This window comes from Pithys albifrons, chromosome 12 (assembly GCF_047495875.1).
Source record: "Pithys albifrons albifrons isolate INPA30051 chromosome 12, PitAlb_v1, whole genome shotgun sequence".
NCBI lineage: Eukaryota > Metazoa > Chordata > Aves > Passeriformes > Thamnophilidae > Pithys > Pithys albifrons.
The window spans coordinates 13,176,949-13,201,038 of record NC_092469.1 but is presented as its reverse complement, the minus strand read 5'-3'; the positions used below and the strand labels follow the sequence as shown (position 1 = coordinate 13,201,038).

Below are 24,090 nucleotides of genomic sequence, written 5' to 3'. Positions count from 1 at the left end.
CTGGCCAGCAGATTTTCCTATTTTTTTATGTTCAAATTCAAACTTTGGTAAAATTTCAAGTTTGAAAATTTTTTTTCCTCCTCTGTGGTCCAGTTGCATTGGTTATTTGTTAAAAAAATCCTAATGTGTGTCTGTGTCTGCTGTTGTTTGTTTTTCCCTACAGGAACTCTTGAGAATTAATTGCAGTTTGGGAAGTTTCTCCCATGTTTAAACCTGACTGAATCAGCCAAGTGTCTGCTTCAGTTCAAAAACCGTGGAACTGCATGCCAGAGGAAATCTTTGTCCAAATATTCTCTTATCTTTCTCTTGGAGATAGATACATAGTCTCCCAGGTGTGCAGACAAGGGGCTGCAGCTGTTCCTTCCAGCTCTGTTTGGCACTTCACAGAGATCAGGTAAGAGGCATGGCTTTCTCTATCAGCATCTTTGCAGGAAAAAACAGATAATTGTTTCCAGTGCATGTCAGGCATTTACACCACTGCACTATGACATTATTGACTTTGTGACTTCCAGGTGTGATGATGTTATCTTGCATGACTAGCATGGCTTATATAATAGAGAAAATTGTGTTGTATGCTGAGTGTTTTCAGTTGCTGCTGATGATTTGAGCTTTAGGGGAAGTATTACACTCTATACAGTGTTCTAAGTTGTCCTTTGAAAATGGCAAGAGTTACTGAATTGTTATCCTTATCCTGGCATTTATCTAATGGGTTTTTTGGTGACTAATTTTTCTCACCTCCTGAATCCTTTAGTGTTTGGCCGTAATGGATTCTGCAAGCCTCAGGTGAGAACTCTGTTTCATTTTTTAGCTGGAATGCCAAGCTTAGCCTTTGCAAGTTTTTGCTAAGAACCTCAGGAAAATTTCATTTTCATTTTACATTTTATTATGTTATTTGAAGAGCAGTTTCTGAATTGAAATGACCCTGACATTAAGCTACACTGCGAGCATGTAATTAGAGCTACCTAAAGCATTAGTATTAATAATAAAAGCATTTTGGATTCTATATGTAGCTGGTTTTAGCACCCTCTGTTTTCTCCCAAGAGACAAATAATTTCTGTTGACAAATAGTATAGGGTCTGTAGCCAAACCATATTTTTTGACAGCCCTGAATCCTGGCCAGCCCTTGTTCATCTGTGCCAGCCAAAGTTTAGGACAAGGGAATTCCAAAATAACCATTCAGAGGCCTTCACAAGCCTGGCATTGCTGTACCTGGGCATCCCACAGACTCTGGGCAGGTGGGTCCCCTGTGGTGACTTGCTCACCTCCCAGCACAAGGTGCACAGCACGTGTTCCCTTTGCATGACGCTGCGTATTTATTCACAGCTCTGCGAGATTGGCTGCAGTGCATTTTCATTCTGTGTATTGTTCTCTGGGGCTGGTGATGCCATCGCATTGTGCTGAGTTTTTAAGAGTGCGAGCAGCACTGCTGATGTGACTCCCTGGATGCCTCCTTTCCACTGGGCTGGGATAAAATTGGGTGGTTCATTCCCTGCTGGACGCGGGCGCGTGCAGGGAGGCAGGAACACTGACAGCAATGGGGTTAGTGGAGCTGGGACACTGAAAAACTATGCAGGATTCACCCAGCTCTCTGGTGATGGATGGATACTCCAGCAATGTCCCAGCCTTCCTAACAAAACTCTGGACGCTGGTGGAAGATCCTGAAACAAACCATCTCATCTGCTGGAGTTCTGTAAGTACAGTGAATATCAGGTGTCTCTAATGCCTGCAACACCATGGGAAACCCAGGTGCGAGGCCCAGGCCTTGCTGCAAAGGTGCTGCCCAGCTTGCTGGGAGAGTGCAAGGACTGGGAGTTCATTATGGGCCCTTTTGGATGTATTTGCTATCATTTGCCTGCAATATTGTGACTTTTCTGTTTCAAAGGGACAAGTGGTTTGGGAGTGTTTTGATAATAATATTTACACATTTCACTTGAAATATTTTAAAAGGTGTCTAATGTTCTAATTCTAAAATTCCAGACTCTTTGAGAGAGTTTTTCACCTTGTTTGAATCTGCAGCTCTCCAAAATTTTCTAGAGAAGGTGCAAAGACCTTAAAAATGCTGTTTGTATTGTTTCATATGTGTTTCCCAGCAGCCTTTCACAAATGTGTTGGGAGAAGGCCGAAGATAAATAGCATTCAGATCTCAGACTCCAACTTAGAGCTTAAACAGATCTCAGACTGGCAGCCTAAAGAACTCATTTTGGAAGAGCTTTACTTGATTTTTCAATGAGTCTGTTGATGATCATGGTGATATGTGTGTATATATTGTCTGGACAACTTCAGAGCGATAAATTGCTTTTCTTTGACTTCTTATTTGTCACTGAGACATTAATATACTAAGTGCAATCCCAGAATTAAAATGATTTATTTGTCCCCTTTGTACAGCACTTTGATACCACCTTGTGCTTTTGACCTGGCTGAGATTTGCTGCAAATAACTTGATCTGTTTTCAGCATGGAGTTATGAGATAAGCTGTGTGCATAAACTTGTTCTCCAAAATCAAGAATCTATAACAAAAGCAGATTTAAGGGGAGGAGGGGGGGTAGTAAAAAAAAAATCTTAACCAGCCTTTCTGTCATGTGTTTGTGTCCAGCAGAGTTTTCATTCAAAACCTGAGATAGGATTTGAGCTGCATTGTTATCCTTGGCCATGGTTGGTTTGAAGCTGGTATTACATGGCCATACCTCTGAGAACCACCAAGTTTTGGTATTGTGTGTTTAACTAAGGGTTTTCAAACTAGGAGTTATTTTCTAACCTGTATAAATAATACCCTCTCTGTTACATTTAGAACATTGTTATTTTTGACTGACCATCACCATGCTCTGCTTTCCTGATATCTAACATAGGCTACAACTACATTGTTGGAGGTTTTGGTAAGGCTTTTAGATGTTTAAGTTTCCCATTGTTGCAGGTTCCCATGTTTCCTATATTCTTGTATGTCGGTGATGTTGGAGCTGAGGGATTGTGTGTATGCCTAAGATTTCTGGATGTAGTCAGAACTTGCAGAAAATAGGACCTATAAGGAGCTGTGAAATGTTTCTTAGCATGAGGAAGAGGTGGAGAGGAAATTTAGTAATGGTTTGTTTATATACACTAAAGGCTGTTGAAAGGTAGAAAGGAAATGCCTGCTCTGTGTCAGTGATAGATTGGACAAGAAGTAATTCAATTAATTTTTGAGTGGAAGATGCAGTCAGGAAGTGTTCCTAGCAAATTCTTGGAGTAGAACTTGTCTAGTCAGAGCACAGGGTGTGTGTCATGATGGGTCTGTCAAAAGCAGTTAAGATAAGCATCTGCCGTGATTGTCATGCTGCAGAGTCAATTCTACTTGGGGCAGAGAAGACTTTCAAAGTCTGTCCCAGCTTGTGCTCCCATTGTATAAGACAGGCAAGGCACAGCTACTGTGTAGAAACAAGCTGGTACACGCTCAGTTCATTGGTGAGCACACAGTAACTCCAAAGTCTCTTGTGTTTATAGGAACCTTTCTGGGTGTGCCCGTTCCTGAGAATACTGCAGCTCTGAATTCACAGAAATGACCTCTCAAGAGAGGTCATAATGAGATGCTGAGGTACACAAACCCCTCATGTTTCTCATTTTCCATCAGTGGGTCCTGCCTGGGACACACAGCTGTATCCCAGAGTAAGGAGGCAGAAGCACAAGGGAAGCAAAATAAACTAGCTCTGTCCTTAGGGAAGCCTTTGCAGTGTTGGGAAACCGTGGTCCCTGCTGTCAGGTCTGCAGGCTCTGTCTCTGAGGGTAATTCCAGCATGTGGGTTACCAGTGGATATCTTAAGTGTTTCATCAGCCTTTGATTCTGCTGCATGGGGTAAGGAGTGATAGGAAAGACACTAAAAAGAGACAAAATGGCACTGCTGAGGCACGGGATCATGTTCAATGTTTGCAGCAGTGAACAGGGCGCAAGAAGTGCAGCTGACCCAAAGTCTCTTGTTTGTGGATGTTAATTGTTAAAGCTGCCAAATGAGCCTGAAAACAGAGGGAACTGGCACCATTTAGTGATAGAAACGTAGCAGAAACCAGTAAGGCAGGAGGGTTTGCCAGCTGACTTTTCCCTGGTGGCCATGTACAGGCTGGAGGCGCTCACCAGCCCCTCTTTAGTCACTGAGCTTTCTCATGGCCCTGATTGCACTCCTTGTTTAGAAACTTCTAGATTGCCCTGAGTGCACCCGTTCAGCTACAGACCCTGTGATGGGTGTGTGGTGGGACCCACACACCACTGGTATGGTCTTACTGCACACAGATCGTGAGGGCTCTAATGTGACACAGTCCTCCTCTGTCACAAACCAGCCCATGGTGAAATACCTCCCTGAGCTGACACACCACTGACTGCTGGTAATAACTCACAACACAGCAGGAGGATGACTGTGGTGTGCTGGTTTCAGACCCCTCGCTGCCAACATCCTGCAGACCCTGGTGTCTTTAGCTAGCTGTCCCTTGAAGCTCAGTTGAGCAGTTGGTCCCTCATCTCTGCTGATGTCTTTGCACTGACAGAGCTGTCAGCAGGTAGAAGGCCAGGCAGGGAAAGTGCATGGCCAGCACTGCATCTTTCTGACAGCAATCCCAGGCAGTTTGCCTTGTTTTGCAGTCACGGATTTTTGCAATGCAACCCCAGGAACGGATACTTTATCTGGTTAACATTCATGTTGCTAGTTTGGATTGCAGAGCATGACTGTCAACATTTTGAGGGTTGCCCTTGTGGCTGTGTACTTTTAAAAATAATCAAGAAAAGGTGCACAGAGCTTCTGGATTAGTGTGGTGTCTCCAGAGATGATTTGCTTTTTGCCTTGCTGTATTTCTTGTGTCATGGCTCCAGGCAGTGCTTCCCCTGGGACAGCTGTGCTCTGGAGCAGATGTGTTTGAGTTAGACCTGAGCAAGCAGATCAAAGAGTTATAATGGCAATTACCATTTTCCAGGGCCTTCTTAAGACTCCAGAGTCTTTCTGTGAAGTCCACACGACGGGCGACAATCACAGACTATCAGCTATTTGGACACAAGTCAGTGGTTTCTTTCTCACATTCACATTTCCCAACTAAGCAGTGGCAAAGCTTAGTAGAAAAAGATCAAACGTGCAGCTGTAGAGGACTGACCATACCAGAACTGAAAGGACCACACCCGTCCCTGGCTTCTGTCACTCTTTTTAACTTCAAGGTGACAATTCAGAGACCATGACTCCCCCTGCTGTAGGACTCCTGGGCCCCTCTCATGGTCAGGGATATTTCTCTGACTTCAGCTTTGTCCTTATCTCCTTTGCAGAATGGCACCAGCTTCCATGTGTTCGACCAAGGACGCTTTGCCAAAGAGGTGCTGCCCAAGTATTTCAAGCACAACAACATGGCCAGCTTTGTGCGGCAGCTGAACATGTGTGAGTGCCACGTGGGCCCTGCAGGCACGGGGCAGTGACAGGAGGTGTGGGTGGGACAGGAGACACAGGACAGAACTGTGGGTAGAAAAGCTGGGGTATCATGTATGTGTCTTACTGTGACATTATTGACTTTGCCAAAGTGGATCTGCCTCTCAGATCTCAGGGAACTGATTTCCTTGCACTTACCTTAAATTCCAGCATGAAATTGCTGTTAGATTACATTTTAAGATGTGAGCTAAGAACTTTCAGCTACCAGGTGTTCTGCTTCTCTTGCATCCTTTTGATGACCTCTTATTATTTATTTTTCATTTTATTCTGTGTAGAGCTTTTCCAGCATCGTGATGCTGTGATACCTCCCCTAGAAACTGCTGCTTTTGTGGGTCATGTGACCAGAGATTTTCCATTTCACCAGCCATATCCCTGAACTAGTAATGGGCAGTACTTCTCCCTGCAAACCTTACCTTACTGAACAGACATTTTCACCCCTTAAGGCAGGTTTAGGTGTAGTTTTCAGCCACTTCTACACCATTACTGTACTACATATAGCTATTTTCTGATAGTTCTTGGAATTTTTACAATGAGTCATTTATGAAGTTCCTCAGTCAAATTTTAACTTTGCTATTTCACTGTACAGTAGCATTATGGTAAATTTTAGACCAATCCTAGTTAGAAACCTTTCTAGGACTTCAGAGAAATACTCAAAGCAGATTTCCAAATGGGCATGTGACCCTTTTTTTCCAAAAGTGGCACCTGATGATGGGTTGTGCCTTTGAAAATCCTTCCCCTGAATCCCTTTGGCTTGTGAATATAACCTGAAATTCCATAAGAGCTGCAGTTTCAGCTCCTGGCAGACCAAGGTGCCCATGGTGGCAAGGTTTTCATGGCATGGCTGTCAGCAGGGGTGGCCAGTGGGATGCACAGGGCTCTCCCTCATATTGGGATTCTTGTGGATATGGCCCAAAAACGTGCCCAGCTGTGGTGAGGGGACATGACTGTGCCCTGAACACTGGCAGCTCAAAAGATGTGGAGAGTGAACAGAATTGTCCTCAGAAGCAATGGGTGTGGGAGGTGAAGAGAGTGGCAGGGTCTGGTGGCCCTTCACCCCTGTCCTCTCCATGCAGATGGCTTCAGGAAGGTGGTGAACATCGAGCAGGGGGGTCTTGTCAAGCCTGAGCGGGACGACACTGAGTTCCAGCACCTCTGCTTCCTGCAGGGCCACGAGCACCTCCTGGAGCACATCAAGAGGAAGGTGAGGGGTGCTGGGTGGGCAGGGGGAATGTACATCTGCCAGATCCTGCTCAGTGTAACTCAACATCATCCTCTGGTCTCATTCCTGCCCTCTCCACGTACATGTGCAGCTGGGGCAAAGGTTCTTGGTATGCAGGGCTTGGCTTTCATCAGAGTTTTGTCTGTGTTTTTTTTGCTCTGTTGCTTAGTATCACAAGACCTTCACATAGTGCTGCAGGGCCAGGCTGGCTTTCCACCCCTTTGCCTTTGAATTGTTACCCACTTGCCTAGGAAATGCAGCATAACTCCTGCAGGGTCCCCAATAGCCATCTCCTGTTCTTATGGAAGAGAAAACCTATTCCTGCCTGCTGTTTTCGCACTTTTAACCTGTTATAAATGGTCCTAAAGGGCTGTTCTCTTACTTAATTAGCATAGGAACTTCAGAAAAGGGACCAGCAGAAGCCTTTTGGAAATCCAAGTGCAATATGTCTAGTTTGAAGCATTACCTGAGACTCATTACTGTAAAACATGAGACAGGATTGGGTATCTCTGTAGAGTAGAGACTAAATCAAACAATCTACTTCAATTTGTCCCTGGTCCTCAAAATACTTTTGTTTTTATCCCAGACTGATTTGGAATAGGACCCCACTCTGGCAGGGAATGTTCTTCTGCCAGCAGGTCCTCTTTATGAATAGATTTGTCCTGCACTTTGCTCTGTTTTATCTCTTTGGCCCTTGCAATAGTACACTAATGATAGTTCAGACTCTTGGGCGCATTGCCTGTCCTCATATTTCAGCCCCTTGGAGCCCAGCTGGTGACAGTCCTGCACCTGAGCCCCCACAATGACTCTCTCTGTCCATGGCCCTTCTTGCATTAGTAAAATCCACCTGTGATTCTTTACTCCTCAGGTGTCAGTAGTGAAAAGTGAGGAGACCAAGATGCGCCAGGAGGACCTCAGCAGGTTGCTATACGAGGTACAGATACTGAGAAGTCAGCAGGAGAACATGGAGTGTCAAGTGCAGGACATGAAGCAGTGAGTTGAATCCTACTCAGCCTGCTTCTTATGGGCATTTGCTTCTCTGGAGTTGTGGATTGTGGGGAAGGGTTGAAAGGAGGAGCCTTACACCCCTCCCTCCCAGGGAGCACGTGGTGAGCCAGGGACTGATCACAGGGACGAGATCTGTTGAGACAGTAACATGTAGAATTTCTATGCACACCTGATCTACAAAATACGAATTAATGCTTAGCCTCTCTGTCTTTACTTGTTCCCTTTACAGATGAGGAAGGCACCAAGGAGGTCATGTAGGAAACGTGTATAGCCTGGGGACTTAACTCAGATAACTATTTTCTTCAGATAGAAAAGATGGTAAAGATGGAGACTCTCTTCACATGAGAAGAGTCCTTGGCAGAGATCTGTTAGAGTCCATTCCAGCTATTAAAGAATTAAAAATATAACTCTCTGCTATCCTCCCCCTCCAAATTTTATCTGCTTTACTGACCTAAAAAATAAAGTCTGTTATAATATATAACAGAAGAACTGCTGTAGTGTTTAGTCCATGGACTCATCTCTGAAGACTCTGTCTTCTGATATGGCCAGAATTATATAAGAGCAAACCAAGCAGATGCAATGCTTCCTGCATGTGGCTGCCAGACCTCCTGCTGTCTGAGCCTCTGGGGTTTTCTGACGCAGACATAGAAGCTCAGTAAATGTATAAGGTTTTATAAGTCATGTACCTTGAGAGGTTTTTATTTGCCTCCAGAATTTTAATCCTTACAGAGGTCTTTGTTTAAAAAGCGCTTGAATAATCAAAAAGACACAAAACCTTTCCTTTATAATGAGAGCTGATATTCATACTCCACCAGATGACACTGGTATCCTGGGCCTTGAGAGAACACTGCATACTGGGAAACTTCATGCTAGCCCAGCACCTTATGTGCAGTGAATAAATATTTTTATCCTACATCATTTTTTAATGACTCCACCCTTAGCACATGCATGCGATGGCACTGTGAAATTCAGGTACAGTGACAGTGAGTTTCTAGGCTTGAATTTGATTTAAATTTTAAGGAATTCTAGTATCAATTATTTGGCTTGATTTTAATTTATTCTCCCTTTTGATTTGCTTGCTCCCTCCCTCCATCTTGAAAAAGGCAAAATTGAATTCAACTGGTGAAAAGAATACAATTTTTATGAACTATGACAGAGGAGAAATCCCAGGCTGAAACCAGGTTAAGAAATTTACACTGGTGAAGAACCTTTAGGACATAACTCCAGTATGAGCTGTCAGACCAAGGAATGCTGCTTTGCTGAAAATCCTGTCAGTACAAGTACAGAAAGTTCACTGCAGGGATTCTTGCTGTACAAGCTGCTCCACTGTGCTCTTTCTAGCCCTGGACCTTATCTTCCGAGTTCTAGCATCCACACTAGAAAAACTAAAAAGCAAAAGGATTTATCAGTTTCACCTATAAGACAGGTTTTGCTGGCCTGACAGTTTTGGTACATACATATACTCTAGAGATAAATGGACTGGCAAAACCTTTTGCAGCATGGACTTGGCCAGCATCTAGATTTGGAGGCAGCACAGTAAGTAAATTCTGCATCTCCTCATCCCACTTACTGGAGCTGACTGTTAAAGGAAGCCTGTAAGCTTCTCTCTGTGCTGCTTCATTTGCAGATGGAAAATAAATATTCTCTCTGCAATCTGAACACAGGTCTGTGCTGGGTTAAATCAGTCACTCCCACTAATAAAATCATTACAGTCCTCCTAGTTCAAGGCTCTGAGATAGCTGCTGCTCCAGTCACTCCCAAACATGCGTTTGTACCACCACGTGTGTGAGATTTCAGCAGGCTAAATACACAGGGTCTCTATCCACAAGATCTCATTGTCTTTGGGAGAGGTTGGACTTTCTTGGCTCTTGTTGAGGGATAGTCTTGGTGATCCAGATCATTACAGTCACAAACCAGGCTTTGCTGAAATTCTGAGTTTCACCCAAATGTTCCACAAAAACTAAACACACGTGTTCTCTTATTACCTCCCCCTGTAAATGTTGGTGGTTTTTTGTTTTTCCTCCATGCTTTAGTCTATAGTTCTTTTGAGGTCAAAGAAAAGGAAGGCAAGCCATTGTGTGACCCTGTTTGGTAAACCTGAAAAAAGCCAAGCACACCAAGAGCCTCAAAGTGAAACAGACTTTGCACAGTTGGATCTACTGTGCATCATGGCAGCACTATGGGCTGTTGGGACATTTCTGTGCTCACAGAAAATTTCTGTTTCACTTTCAGGCAAAATGAAGTTCTTTGGCGGGAAGTTGTTTCTCTCCGGCAGAACCACTCACAGCAACAGAAAGTGATCAACAAGGTAGTGGTTATAGAAATTCCAAATTCACTTGTCCTGCCTGGTCTATGTGCTCTTCTAATTCTTTTTTCTTGTCTTATAATCTCCACATTGTGATATCACAGTATATTTATTTTCCTTTTCTTTCAAGTTGTGTTGTGTTTTTATGTGTCCTATGGCAAGTGATCATTAACAAAGCATAGACTATGCCCTCGAGCACAATATTCTAATTTCCTTGTCAGTCCTTGCTGTGATGTTAGAAACCCTTTGCTGTTGAAGTACTGAGCAAGACAGCACACCTCTCACTATTTGCACTGTATTAGCTGTGTTCTTGTTGTACCAATGCCTTTCCCAAATCTTTCCTATTTCCTTTGCCCAAGAGGGCATCCCCCCTCCTACCAGCACTGAAGCTGCAGGTGACAGATTGGCCAGCCATTCCCTCACTGGAGGAATGTAACAGAACTATTAAATTTTCTGCTGTTACTGGAATAGTCAAGGAATTACTGTATCACCTTTTAGGCTATGGAGGCCTCTCCTTAAAATCCATCATGCCCAGTATAGAAAAGGCCTCTCCAGCGATTCCCAGATGGTGCTGGCATGACTGAGCACGTCACATTTCCCAGTGCCCCAGAGCCATGTTCTGACCCTCACGTGGCATCACTGAGTCATAGGACTGGATAGAAATGCATGAGGTTATCAAAGCCTTCCTCCAGCTCTGAGGCTGCACCAGCCACACAGCTCATTGTAGAGGCTCTTATGCAACCCTATTTTGTTGTACTGAGCAGTGAGCAAGAGCCAGTTGTGATATATAATAATAATGCTCTCTTTGTCTGGAGGTCAAAGCAGAGCATTAAGTTCAAGCTGGCCTGGGAATATGTTGCTAAGTGATTCTTCTACAAAGCCATTCTGCATCCTTTTCAGTATCCTGTTATATCAGCACTGAATTTCATAGGACTGAAAAATTCAGCTGATAGAGCTCAGACCTCTATCCAGGGTCTCCCCCTAGAGAGTTGCCTCTTTGTCAGGCTTTACAGCGCCTCTTATGAACATCTCTGAAGACTTTAACACAGTCCAAGTCTAACTCCAGGCCTAGGAATGTTTGCATGTGCACTTCACAAGCATATTCCCAGGTCTGGTAAGACCATCTGGAGTTCTGCATGCATGGAAGTAGTGAGAGGAAGTCCTGAGCACGTGGATCCAGCAGCCTTTGCACAAAGCAGGCACCTGGCTGTGTCTCTTGAAAGCCAGGCAGGCTGACTGAGTTCTTGGATAGGATATTTCTGTTTCAGGCTCCAATGTCTCATGCAATTTGGCTCCTGTATTTCATGGCTGCTCCCAGCTTTGGGGTACTGTTGGGAGGGAGGAATGTGTGAGACAAGAATGGCTGCGAGAGCAGGGAGTGCTGAATCACTCTGCTGATTAACACTGGATTTTGATCTCTCCTGACAGCTGATTCAGTTTCTGTTTGGCCAGCTCCAATCCAGCCCCAGCAGCACTGGGATAAAGAGGAAGCTGTAAGTACCCTTGTGTGGTGTGCACACGCTCATGGGTGCATAATGCTGCCCCCTCACTAAAAGCACAAGCTCAGCTTGCCCAGGCAGGCAGTCACCAGACCAGGGCTCCATGGTGATGGGAAATGAATGGGCTGAACTGCCGAGTCAGACCTGCTGACATGCCCCATTCACTGGTCTTTAGAGAAGTACCGTGTCAGCTCATGACCTTTATTTGGGGAACACGGGGCGCGATGGGAGATGGGAACACTAACTAGTGGGAGACTAAAGGGCAGGACCCCACTGCTGGTCCTACAGGTTCAGTTTTGCCACTTGAGGCAGGGCTGAAGCAGGGCTAGGCCCAGCTAGCCCACAGACACCTTTAGTTTGACCCACAGTCACTAAATGTGATGTGTATCCAACACAGGTTCGATGGCATGTAACCTGCAGGCCTTGCAGAGAGAAAAGTGGGGAAAAATTTTAGCCAAGGTATGTCTTTAGATAAGCTCGTCAAGGCAAGTGAATAGAGGAGCTTGAATTAGGAGTTTAGTGCCTAGAGGTTAGTGCTTAGTGAGGGAGCTGATAAAAAGGCCATATTGCCAGTATTGCACTAATCAAGTCAGCAGAGCTACCTCCAGTAGAATAAGCTGAGGATCCAGCCTAGAGCTTGAAGCCACTACCCATTAGAAATATGAATTGACTTTGTTATTTTACTGGCATCTTCCAAATAAGATCTAGAAAATCTAGACCATCCCTTCTCTATATGTTTAATGCTCTTTTTTAATGGTGACCTCCTCCAAAATTGTTTTCCTTCCTTGTCCATAACACTGGACAAGAAAGACCCTTACAGCTGAGGAAAACCAGAGTACCCAGAGGAGAAGAGCCCTTGGCTGAGAGACATTTCTTGTGTGAACAACCAGAAGCCAAGTCGGTATGTGGAAAACCAACCTGTTTCTCTTCATAGACCTCTGATGCTTGACAATGGGATTTCAACTCCACCAGTGTCCAAGTTCAGCCGGCACTTGCCTACAGACCCCCTCCATGACCCCTATTTCATACAGTCGGTAGGTGTACACCGGCCTCTGGGCTTTGAGGGATTGCTTTGTGGGTGGAAAAGTGTTTGAGGCAGTAATAGAGATTATGGAGTAAGTAATTTGGCAAGTGTTTGGCAGTGAAGAAGAGGTGTGCTAAGCTGAGTGACATTCATAATTTCTTCAGCTCCCCAGTGTCAGGGGTGCCTGCGTGTTCTTGTGCTGCCACGTTCATGGGGGAGGCCATGGGCTCTGGCTGGGGAGGATGGACCCAGCACATCAAACTCTCCATGGTGTTACCCCAGCCTGGTTCACCTCAAGGGAAAAGAGGAAGAAATGTGTTCTGGAAGTGGGTATTATGATCTTTCCGACCAGAGGCAGATTTTTGTAGACTCTGAGGGATCCCCACCGTTCCCTAACACACCACAGCAGACACCAGACACTTCAGCCATGCAATTATAATATGTGGGCTGGCATGTGAGACCCATACTGCCTTGTTGTGCTGTGCTGGATCTTTCCCTCCAGAGGAAACTGAGTTGTGCAATGCAAGGCAAAATGTCAGACATGGTAAAACCCCTTGGTAGCTGACACTTCAGTCACAGTGCTTATTTCACACCTGTACGGCTGTGTGGTTGGAGATAAGGTGAGAGGAAGTTATAATGTTGCCTAGTAAGTAAAAGCTTTGTTGGTTTCTGTACAGAGTGAACTCAAGGTCCCAGTGAGTAAGCCCTAATGATCTCAGACAGGGCCTTGGACTTGTTCTAGGGCTCAGAAGGATAAATCTATATGAGTTTTACTTTCCTTTTAGCCATCGACAGAACCTGCCTCTTGCTTAAACAGCCCTGGAATTGCTGGAGGACCCATCATATCTGATGTTACTGAAGCATCACCATCCAACATAATAAATATGCAGTCCCCTTCTGAAAATGAGAGGTAAATATGTTTGTGATTAAAAAGAGAATCAGATGTGGACATACTTATGCAACTCTTCACGGAAGTTTTTAATGGCTGTAATTCTACCAAAGTGTCTGTCCAATTCACAAATCTCTATCGAGATGGTGGGATGGAATATGTTTTTCTAGTTTGCAAAGTGGGTCAGATTTTCAGAATTAGAGGGGGATAATAACAGTATAACTTTGAAAACAAAGTCATGAGTTTCATGCTGAGAACTTCCACTCACCTCTTTGAGAAATATTCCATGTTTCTTTATATTTTGTCCTCAAGAGAGGGATTGTCTCAGACTTAATCAAATAATTAGATTCTAGCACTTGTTGGGTTTATTGAGAGAGAAAAAGGAGGTTTCCTTTTGGCTTTGGCAAAGAGGAAACAATCAAATTGTACATCTTTCTGCTAATGAGAACAGAAAGGTTGCATCACAACAACTTCCGATGTTTGAAACTTTTCTGTGAAAAGGCCCCAGTAAGTTAAGAATTGAATGCAGAGGTATTTTAAAGCTTATCTCTTCCTGCCACAGACATGCAGTGTATGTGGGGCTAGTAGCAGAATATCTACAGCTATGTCAGTGGAAAGTAAGTAGACAGATGAATCATGGAAACAGTTTCTCAGACGTAGACGCAAGGCAGTTATACTCTAGAAATTGCCTGTAAATCTGTTGCATAATTAAAACCATAGCCATACAATTAGCTAGAAGCATGTAAAGAGCCTCAGATTAAAAAAAAAGAAAAACAAAAACTAACCCTGGAAGCCATTTCTAAAGCAGAAAAACTTTAATACAACCTTCAAGTTAAGTTGCTTATTTCTACTAATTAGTGAGTGCCATCTGGTGGCTTCTGATCTGTGCTGTGTTTGCACGACTTGGGAAACTGAGCCAGCCATGGTGTCATATTTCCTAAATCAACATGAGCTTCTGGTGGAATTGAGGATCCACAAGATGAGAAGCAGATCAGAAAGGAATGTTGTGGAAGGCTCTGCAGTGTCACATACCTTCCTGTATGTGTGACATGCTTGTGTGTTGTCTTGCAGCAAAGCAAGACTGTGAGTGTTGTATGATAATATTTTGTCAGAATAGCTTTCCATGCCCTGTGCCTGTTGATCTACATGCCTTTGTCATTTTGGCTTTGACTCTGCAGGTTCACAGGGAGCTATATAGTCTCCTGTAAGTAATATAGAGCAGATTTCTTCATACAAAATGCTACTAATCAAAACTTCATTGTCATATGTCCATCTGGAATAATGGGGAGTGGCTCTGCCCCTGGAAAAAGACAAACTTTTGCCTCTAAACAAGTAAAATATCTGACTAGAACTGTCAGATCTTGATAGCTTCTGTTGCAAGTCTTGAAGGGCCACAAGATCCTGACCTGTGTCATTGGGATCTCTAGAGGGCTTGCTGGTCCAACCCAAACTCCTGCATGAGAAGTTCTTACTGATTACATTGCTGTCTCTAGGGTAGAGACTTTTCTTTTTCAGCCTAGTGACCCTTTCATCCTAACACTCGTCTGAGGAATGATCAACCCATGGAAGTGTATTTTCCATATTTGCAAAACAATTGAATGGGGCAATTTCATTAGAACTATAATCAATGAAGTGACTGAAGATATTTCAGCTGAGTGTGTTTCTAGAGCTTGCTGGAAAGAAAACAAGGCTGCTGCTTTCCTTTGCTCATAGTGGGGAATGGAAAGACCTTCTGGGGAAGTTTGATAGGAAGTGGAAGCAAGGCTTTGTGCTAATGCCCTTCCCCGCAGCACAAGCCTTTGCAGAGCAGATGTGTGTGTGGTGCTAAGTCGTGTCTCTGGTACAGAGAGAAGTGCCTCATGCTGATAAAGGAAGAGCCGGTGAGCCCTGGCGTGAAACCCAACGCCGAACCCGACGTGCCCCTGCCCGGCTGCCGAGTGTGCTCCGAGCCCCCAGTGCTCCCAGTGGCCATGGTTCAGTCTGTTCTGGAAGGCAAAGGGAGCTGTGCTGCGGCCCCTCCAGGGACCTCTCAACCTCCTGAGAGAAGAGGGAGAAGGGCACTGCTGGACAGGTGAGGCGAGCGAGGGAGAGCTGTGGCCCTGCCTGTTTCATGGCTGCTGCTTCCCATTTGCAGGGTGGGGAGGGAGGGAGTGTGACTCTTAAGTCATTAAGTGCAGCCTGGCACCTATGGCACTTCCCAGAGGACCCTTGAGGCCCAGAGGTGGGGGATCTGTGGGTGACTTGCTTGAAGGACCCAGCAGAACTGTCAGAGGATGTGCATCAGAGCTCTGGGAGCAGGAAGAGGCTTTATGCAGTGAGAGGGATTTGCCCAAGGCCAAAGTGTAAGCTGGAGCCCAGACCAGCATCAGTGTCTGCAGGCTGGCAGGCCACAGGACTGTGCTACACATCTGCAAGGGGGACTAGCACAATGTCGTCAGGCTCAGCCACAAGGCAATCTAGGTGAGTCACTTCTGGAGCCATGGTCTGGGACTGAATTCCCAACAGCACTGAAGTCGTGGGTGAGTGTTCAGGAGACCTCACTAGCAGAAGGAAAGCACAAAGTGCATCTTGGTGGATGATGTGGAACTTGACTGCAGTTCATTTGTGATGACAACTGCAGCATTGTAAGGAGGACTGGGGATGAATGGTGGGGAACCCAAAACACTCACTGGAGTTATCAGAAAATCTTCCATTTTCCTTTAGGTCCTTACAAAGTATCAGATTCCACCTTCTGAACCCACCGGATACTTCAAAACATTTTATTAGAAGAAAAAAAATCCTTTTTTAAAGACCTGATTTTAAGAGAAATTTTTTACAGCTTTTGGGGGGGATTAAACACAGCAGGGCCTCACTGTTGCTCCTTTAGCTGAATGTTACAAGTAAATGCAGCCTGCAGGCTGAATGCCTGCAGCTAAAAGTCACTCCTTTAAAAAGTGTTAGTTAACAGTAATTCTTGGACCAAGAAGAGTGGCAATGCAGCCTATTCTGGTTCCAAGTGCCTCTAAAAGGATTTGTTCTAAGGAAAGCTTTCATTTTCCCAGTCGTGAGATGTTCACAGATTATTCATCCCCAAACCACATGTCACCCAGGAGAGGGGTAGTGTTGTCTGTTTTACCATCAGCCCAGTCCTGTGTGCTGAGTTGTACTTCTGGGACTAAACCAAGATGGCATAAACCCAGACTGACAGTGGACTCTTGGTTTTCAAAATGAGATTTAAGCATAAACATCCTGTTGGAAGGCTGCTTGGTTCTACTTTCTGTATCTATGCAAATTTCCTTTGTGGCAATTCTTCCCCTTGTGCTTTTTCAGAACAGATATTTCAGATCCATTGGAGGGCACTGACTGGAGCCTGGAGGGGCTGCAGCTGCTGCTGAGGAGCCAGCAGTATGGCCTGGAGCCTGCCAGCCTCTTGGATGTGAGTGTTGCTGGGGGGGCTGTGTCAGACAGTCAGGAAGTTCACAGTTGATTCCTTTGGGCTGTAAATCAGACCATGCTGCTTGTCCTTGTGTGGCATTTTGTCTGCCACATGCTGCCCACAGAGTCACAGCCCTGTTCTGACCTGCTTGTAAGAACTAGCAGGATCTCAGATTAAATGATGCTTTTCTTTATGCCTCTGGAATATACATATTTGAACTTCTAGGAGCACAAAACACAGTGCATTTGGTGAAGAAAACAAAATGAGCCCTGACAGATTTATGTAAAATAGGTTTAATATGACTTTCCAGCTAGTTTGGTAATTTCATTGGATGGGTTAGTTTTTTTTCTGCCTCTTAGATACTCCTAGATAGTGTTTAGCTTTTACTACCTTCTCCTTTTCCTCACATTCTGGAAAGCTGATGTCAAATTCTTTTTCTGCTGAGGTATTTATCTGTCTCAGTTCTCAGCTCACCTTTCTTTAGAAATGGATAGGTGGCTTTTTTCTTAGGTATACATTCAGAAATAGGAAGGTTTGTTTGATTCTCTGTCGTTGTACCTACAGTTTGTATATGAAAGGTTTTTGTCAATAATCAAAGAACTCTGTACATAAGAAAAGAATCTATATGTCAAACATATGCTCCCTTGAGGAGGTGCTTCAGATACAGGTGTTGTTGTGAGCTTTCATGGATAAACAGGAATGAAAAATCATTAAAAAAATCAATCTTCTTCTCTTCAAGTCAGTTCCCACGTGTATGATTGATTTTGACTTTACAGACAGCATTTTTAATGGCCTGCTCTATCACTGGTTCTCTTGGTTCCTGTTTCTTGTTTCTCATTAGGAAGTGTTTTCCTGGTACCAACACACATCTCTCTCTGCAGCTAACGTCACAAGAGTGAGAATGAATCATAAAACTGTCCCCCAGATCAACAGCTCCTTTTCTCAGATTGCCCAGGCTTCTCAAGAAATTGCCATTGAAGCACTGATGCAGCAGTAATCTGCCCTCTGCCACCGAGTTTTGGAATGCTTCTAAAAAACACATGAATCTGGAAGTGTCCTAGAACCCAAGAGCAGCAGGAAAGGGCTTTGACTTGCATGTGCAGTGACACAAAGAGCTGCCCTGGTTTATGCCATGCCTGTGGCACGGGGTGTCTGTGCTCTCCCTCCCCTGGGAGCAGCAGGACCAGATCAGCAGGAGTGCCCTGGCCCAGCCCAGGCTGCTCTGGCTGTGCCGCAGGTCAGCACACAGGAGCCTTTGCCTGTGGCTTCCGTTAGAGTGGAGCTACAACCTCCAGCAGACAACAGAGGACCATTACACCTTTCAGAGCCTTAACAGTATTTTTCTCCCAACAGGTCTTTAATCCCAATTTATCTTTGAGTGAGTGGAATATGACTGAAATGGAAGCCAGTCTGTCCCCGGTAAGAGATGAGTATTTCTGAGATATGATAATAATAATCACAGAACCACAGAATGGCCTGGGTTGGAAAGGACCTTAATGTTCATCCTGTTCCAACTCCCTGCCATGGGCAAGGATACCTTCCACTAGACCAGGTTGGCTGGATGATTATGTAACTACAAAGCAGAGCTTGTGCATAACTGAAGAAGTTATTTTATAGCCAGAGGGGAGAGTGGGGTAAAGCACAGCACGTACACATCTCCTGAGGGCAGGCTAAGAGGGTTGTATGACACTCTTGACCTGTTTTTCCCACTCAGCCAGACCTTGTTTAGAGACAAACTCTGAGTGTTTTTGTCCCAGAGTCTTTAATTGCAACTGGCTGCTCTAAACTTTCTCTTAGTGTGAATGTCACATCCTTCTAATACCACAGATCTTTTAAGTGTCTTTGTGCCAAAGCTTTTTATAAAATATGCCTCTGTAAAGTGCAGCCATTCCTGTACATTGAAGGAGCAGGGAAAACCTCACGCAATTAGAACAGAGGTTCGTGCATTCCTGTACATGAGGAAACAAAGAGAAATTGTTTGGCAGCATTTGTTTGGAACTAACATTGACACAGGCATTGCTGAAGTGCATATGGTAATTTAACAAACAGTGAAGGAAAACATAGATTCATAGAAATGTTTAGGTTGGAAGTGTGTTTCATGGCTGAGTTCTTTTTCCTGCATGATAGAGGGTGAATTTTCAGATCCCTCACTGACAGCCAAGTTGGTTGAAGAGTTAGATGGTTCTGCCATCTCTACAGATGCACAAGCCAAGGGTAATCTACTCTGATGAAGTGAGAAGGGTCTCTAAACCTTCTTCATGGTATCAACATCCTTTTTATGTTTTAACTATTTTGAATTTAACGAGGTGATTCCACTTCCTGAGTGTTAGGAAGGAGACTGTCTGAAGAGATAGTTAATATTAGCAAGTCTTGGAAACAAGGGCTCTTCCCTTTTAAAAAGGATTGCATAAAAGAAAAGGCCAGGAAAGGAGACTGCAGCATTCAGTAGTTCAGTCCTCAAGCCACTGAATTTCCCAGCAGCTGGTGCAGCCTGCCCTTAGATGTGCTTGTGCTAGATAATATCATGAGCAGAGAGAAGCCTGGAAGCAATACCTGCAGCAGCTCCATTCCTAGAGCACTGTGCAAGCAAAAGCTCATTTTACTTTAAGGACAGCCAGAGATGGAAAGTAAATCCCTTTCATATTTGTTGCTGGCTGCAGAGGACAGTTGGTTTGCTTCGTATGGCAGCGGGGCAGGGACAGCCACAGTGTCACCAGCTTGGCCACCTCAGGTGACATGAGCCACTGCTAAAGAGGGGATTCCACTCTCTCCTTCAGGCAGATCTGCCCTTGAGCCCATGGTTTTGGCTGTTTCGGTGAAGTGGAGGAGAGGCAGGGCAGGGAGGATGGCTGGTGTTACTGGTGGGTGTTGTGCAGCGTGATGAAGTACCAATGTTCAGAAGTGACCTAGTTCTAACAGCTCCCCTGTCTTTGTATAATTGTACATTGTAGTTTATATTTTTGCATCAAGATGCAGCGACTCACAGTGGATCTGGAGAAGAATACAACTGAGCTGCCCTCAAAAGTGTTCAACCCACCATTTAACAACACCTGCCCAGGTAGGAGCACCACGTGGCTCTGGGGACTTGGAAAAGAGAATGTCATTAACATGTTAAAAATATCAACAGCTGGATATGATGTTCAGAACTGCTTGTTTGCCATTTGAGGGAACAGACCACGTTTGTTGTTTTACTTTCATGTTTGTCAGTCAGCTACATTGCCACAGCAGCTGCTAAGTTATATATTGAACAATGGGAAAAGTGTGGGGAATAAACTGAGGTGTAAATGGAATTGTACTACCTCTGTTTCTGCAATGGGTCCACATCATGTCTGTCAAGTGTCTCCACTGTTTTCTCTGCCTATTCATTGCCACCTAAGAGCAAAGTGGTGATCTCAGGGGGTGGGGTTGGTAAGAGCTGTACAGGTCCTGAGTTTCCTCTGGCTCCTGCTGCAAAGGAGGTGTCCCAGGAGCTGCTGGCAGCCAGAGGCAAAGGTTATGTCTCTGTTTTTCCAGATCTTTGAGCAGACTTCAAGGGAACTGTCCAGCTGATCTCCCACTTGCTAACTTTGATAAAGTGTGTCATTGAGCTTGATAGGAACATAGAAGTGTTTTCCTGGTCATGAAATAGTGATATATTGTTATTTTCATGTGTATTCAGCTGGGATAGACCTGAAAGAGAAGCTTTTGTGAGCCCCAGTTTAGTGCTGTAGTCACCTGATCCCACTCAAGAGGTTTGATTTATTGTGTGTCATTCAATGACTTCCAGCCTCAGCACCTTGTATGAGCATCTCAAAGGCATAGAAAAAAAAAGCCCAGCAACACTGGAGAGAGTCCTTGAGCATCGCCTGTTTGCAAAGCCTTTCTGATCCATGCAATGGTGTGTTGCTGCATAAGAGGCAATTGACAGATGTCTCCATCTACAAAGAGAAGGAAAACGAGACAGTTCTTGATGAAGGAGAGGAGAAGCTGCTCTCATCTGCTTCTCAGTGCCTCCAACCATTTGGTCATCCCTCTTTCACTTCTTGCAAAGCATCTCATCATTCAAACAGAACCCCCCTGGTGACCTGCAGAGATTCCTGTTGATTTTAGTGGGTTTTTGAGTGAGTCCAATGACTCAAGTGTTTCCAAGTAATTTTTGCCTGGAGTGAGGCTCCTCACTGCTGTTGCAGTGGGTATTTGTCACTTTTCAGTTCTGCATACACAAAGATGGATAACTTGCCCTCCAGAACCTGAGTTTTCTCCTGTCTTTTTGCATTCCTAGGGAAAGATGTCATCCTTGAAAACGCCCAGCAGTTCCTCATCGATCGTCAGTCCATCTTTGGGAACGACCTCATCAGTTTGCCTGAAAGTTCATCACTTTATGTTCCATCTGAAAATATGGCTTCCTACATGTCCTCTGTGGGTGTCCAAGGGGACATCCCTTTAAACCTGAGCTCTTCAACAGACAACAGCCAGTGATTTTGCTTCCAGGAGACAACATCTCCCTCCCACCCATCCAAGCATCCACAGGTTTGAATATAAAGAAACAAAAGTGACTCAGAAACCCACAAGAGAGTTTCTTTTTGTGTCCTTTTTTGGAGTAGATGGAAATGATCAGTAGCTGTTGCATTACCCTCCCTGCACCTGGATTTCAGTGTTTTTTACAACAAAATACTGTTTCCATTGCTTGCTCCTAGGGGGAGTGAGAACTTGGCAGGATTTTTTTTTCTTGAAAAGGCTTTTTGAAATTTTAAATCTTCTGATAAAATTTAGGTGAAAAATAGCTTTGAAGTCCATCTGGGACTCCATAAAATAGTGACCCTGACCAATGTCTGCAATGGCAAACTCTTGAATTTTATAGGGGCAGCACAGATTAGCGAAGATGCCTGACCCTCCTTCATGCTGTTCTTTAAATAGGAGAATAGTTCTACATACCAGTCCAATGCTCTAAAAATAATTTTTATGCATTTTCTAGATTTGCTGGGATGCATCTCTGCCTCTCCCTTATCCTCCTAGGGTGAGTAGGAAACAGAAGATCTCTCAGGGTGTACAGAAGATCATTTTCTGAGTGATCCCCCAAGACTGTGTCTCTGGCTCTCAGGGGAGCTACAGACCATCACAGGCCACAAAACATCCCATGCTGAGTTGAGAGCATTTGTTGTTTGGAACTTGTTTTGCCCCAAATTTCTTTTCTCTTGGATAAAAGCAGGGCACTCCATACTTAAAAAATTTAAAAAGGGATAGACTCTTCTGCACACTCAATTTTTCATGTGCAGAAAGGACTGAAGGAGCACACTCTGGATTTTGGTGCTGGTTAAGTATTCCATGTCCAGTCCAATAGTTTTTTTTCCTTGGCTTTGACCTGTTCTGTTTCCTCTGAAGATATTCCTGTTGGTTTAGTGATGTATCAAATCTGATTAAAAAGTTAAATTGATTGGATCCCCTTTTTAGAAGGACTCTCAGCTGCTCAGCGTAGGAGAGAGGCAGAAGGGTTAGTCCACCACGTCCCACAAACTTTTCTTCTGTCCTTTGTGCATCTGAGACCAGCCTCAAAGGTTGAACTAATCTTCCCCTTCCACGTGGTTTCTGAAAACTGAGTTTCTCAACAAAGCAGAGCTTTGTTTTTTATGCTGTAGTTCTAATGAGAACGTATTATTTATCTCAAGATCTTCTACCTGAGTTGCTTTTCTGTAGGAAAGCTACTCAAATGCAGTAGAACAGACCCAGGAAATTCAATTAACTCAGGCCTCCTAAGGGCTTAGACAGGGAGGTGTAAGCTGTGCCAGTGTCGTTTGAAGAAATGCTCTGCGCGCTTTCATTGCCATGACAAGTCCCAGTTACAAACTGTATTTCTGAGCATTGTGGTCAAGCAGCATCCACACTAAAGTGCAGCAAATCAATCAAATGAGTGCAGGCTCACAATCTCCTCGTAAGATGAGCATGTTTTAAATGGACCTTCCTGTCACAGCCCTTTCCTCCATCCATTTATCACTACGTGAACAGATGTGTTAGTTCAGAAACATTCACTTTTGAGCACATTTTCCTCCAGCAGATTCATGTGTGCTGGGAGCTGTCACCAGCTTGGTGGTGCAGTCTGTGCAGCAGTGGGGTTGTGAGAGCTTCTGAATTTAATTATTCCCAGCTGCTGTTTTTGTGTTCAGGATAAGGGAAAATTCTGGCAGCCCCCATTGGTCTGGTATTTAGATGATGTGCTTGAGTGTATCCTGGACAAGATTTTCCTTTTTGACAGATTTGTGGTCAGAAAGTTTACCTATATCAGCCTATTTGCCACTCTATTTTGCCATTTCCAGCGATGGAAAATCGTTGAGTTGCACTCTGTTTAATTCTTTTCTCATAGGTAATTGAAAACTGTCTGGTGTCTCCTGACACTCGACAGCGTATGTTCAAGATTTAAATCCTTCTCTGAACTTCCACATTCTAGGCTGCTGAAATGTTAACACTGAATGTATTGATCCAACAAGGTATTTAAGCACATGCTTAACTTCAAGCTCCTGAGTCGTTTTCCCACATTTTTATGAAGCCTGTCACATGCTTGAGGTTGGGTGTTCGCTTCAGTGTCTTACTGGATTGTCTAGTTGGGGTTGAGAAATGAACCACCTTCGAGAGCTGCCTGTGGGCAGGCCTAGCTTGGCCACGGGCCTGGCACCATCACAGGCTGCAGCGTTTTATAGTGCAAGCACAGCTTGAGCTCACAGTGAGCAGCCTCTCAGGAGGGTTCTTGGGGTTTTCTTTAGACTTTTTTGCTCTATTATAAACATGAGATTGGAGCTTGATGGTGAGAGAGGAATCTACAGGAAGAGAATTCGGGACCCACTCCTGTGAAGAACCAAGCTCAGTTTCCTCAGCTTTTTACATTGTTAATTTTACTTGAAGGTGATGTGTTGAGACTGCGTTTTTGCACTATGCTGTACATTTGTAAAGTTTTACAGAAAACACTAATTAAACATGTTTCCTTTTTCTCATTTAGTCCTGTTTTGGCATTTCGCTCACTTCTTTCGCCTACCCCTTACTCCTTTTCTCCTTCCCAAGTCCTCATTGACAAGTGCAAATTTCTTCAGAGCATCCAGGAGATTCACCTGTGAGCTCCTGCAGGGCCTGCTGGTGGCTTGTGGTGACTGTGTGAACACACAGGAGCTGGAGAGACCTCACATGGAAGATGTGGCAAAGTAAACACATCTCAGAAAGCTGCTGAATTCTCCAAACTAAAATGCTGGTCAGGGTGGGTATATCTGGTAAAATCAGGATCAGAGTAAAGGAACCCATAGTTCTTGAAACTATGTGCTTCCCCCCACCCCCTTAATCCTA

The 24,090-nt window shown here is 44.4% G+C and overlaps 1 protein-coding gene across 2 annotated transcripts; it reads left to right on the top strand.

Annotated features, from left to right (window-relative positions):
- The first annotated feature begins 381 nt into the window (after positions 1-381).
- Positions 382-23,686, top strand: HSF4 (heat shock transcription factor 4). 2 transcript variants are annotated; one of them, XM_071567352.1, is made up of 15 exons: positions 382-394; positions 752-783; positions 4,930-5,164; positions 5,270-5,378; positions 6,500-6,627; positions 7,514-7,638; positions 9,886-9,961; positions 11,387-11,451; positions 12,392-12,491; positions 13,267-13,391; positions 15,217-15,441; positions 16,680-16,785; positions 18,139-18,204; positions 19,756-19,843; positions 21,047-23,686. In XM_071567352.1, the coding sequence occupies exons 2-15, from the start codon at positions 764-766 to the stop codon at positions 21,241-21,243; spliced, it is 1,665 nt and encodes a 554-aa protein (XP_071423453.1). In that variant the 5' UTR covers positions 382-394; positions 752-763; the 3' UTR covers positions 21,244-23,686. The 2 variants fall into 2 exon arrangements, with proteins under 2 accessions (XP_071423453.1, XP_071423454.1); XM_071567353.1 differs by lacking the exons at positions 382-394; positions 752-783; positions 4,930-5,164 and adding an exon at positions 1,364-1,690.
- The last annotated feature ends 404 nt before the right edge of the window (positions 23,687-24,090 follow it).

Excerpts from the sequence above, each read along its gene's own strand:
- HSF4 (XM_071567352.1), top strand. The coding sequence starts at position 764 with ATGGATTCTGCAAGCCTCAG. Across the intron at positions 5,165-5,269 it reads TCACTCTTTTTAACTTCAAG|AATGGCACCAGCTTCCATGT; the intron begins GTGACAATTCAG and ends TCTCCTTTGCAG. Across the intron at positions 18,205-19,755 it reads TGGAAGCCAGTCTGTCCCCG|ATGCAGCGACTCACAGTGGA; the intron begins GTAAGAGATGAG and ends TTTTGCATCAAG.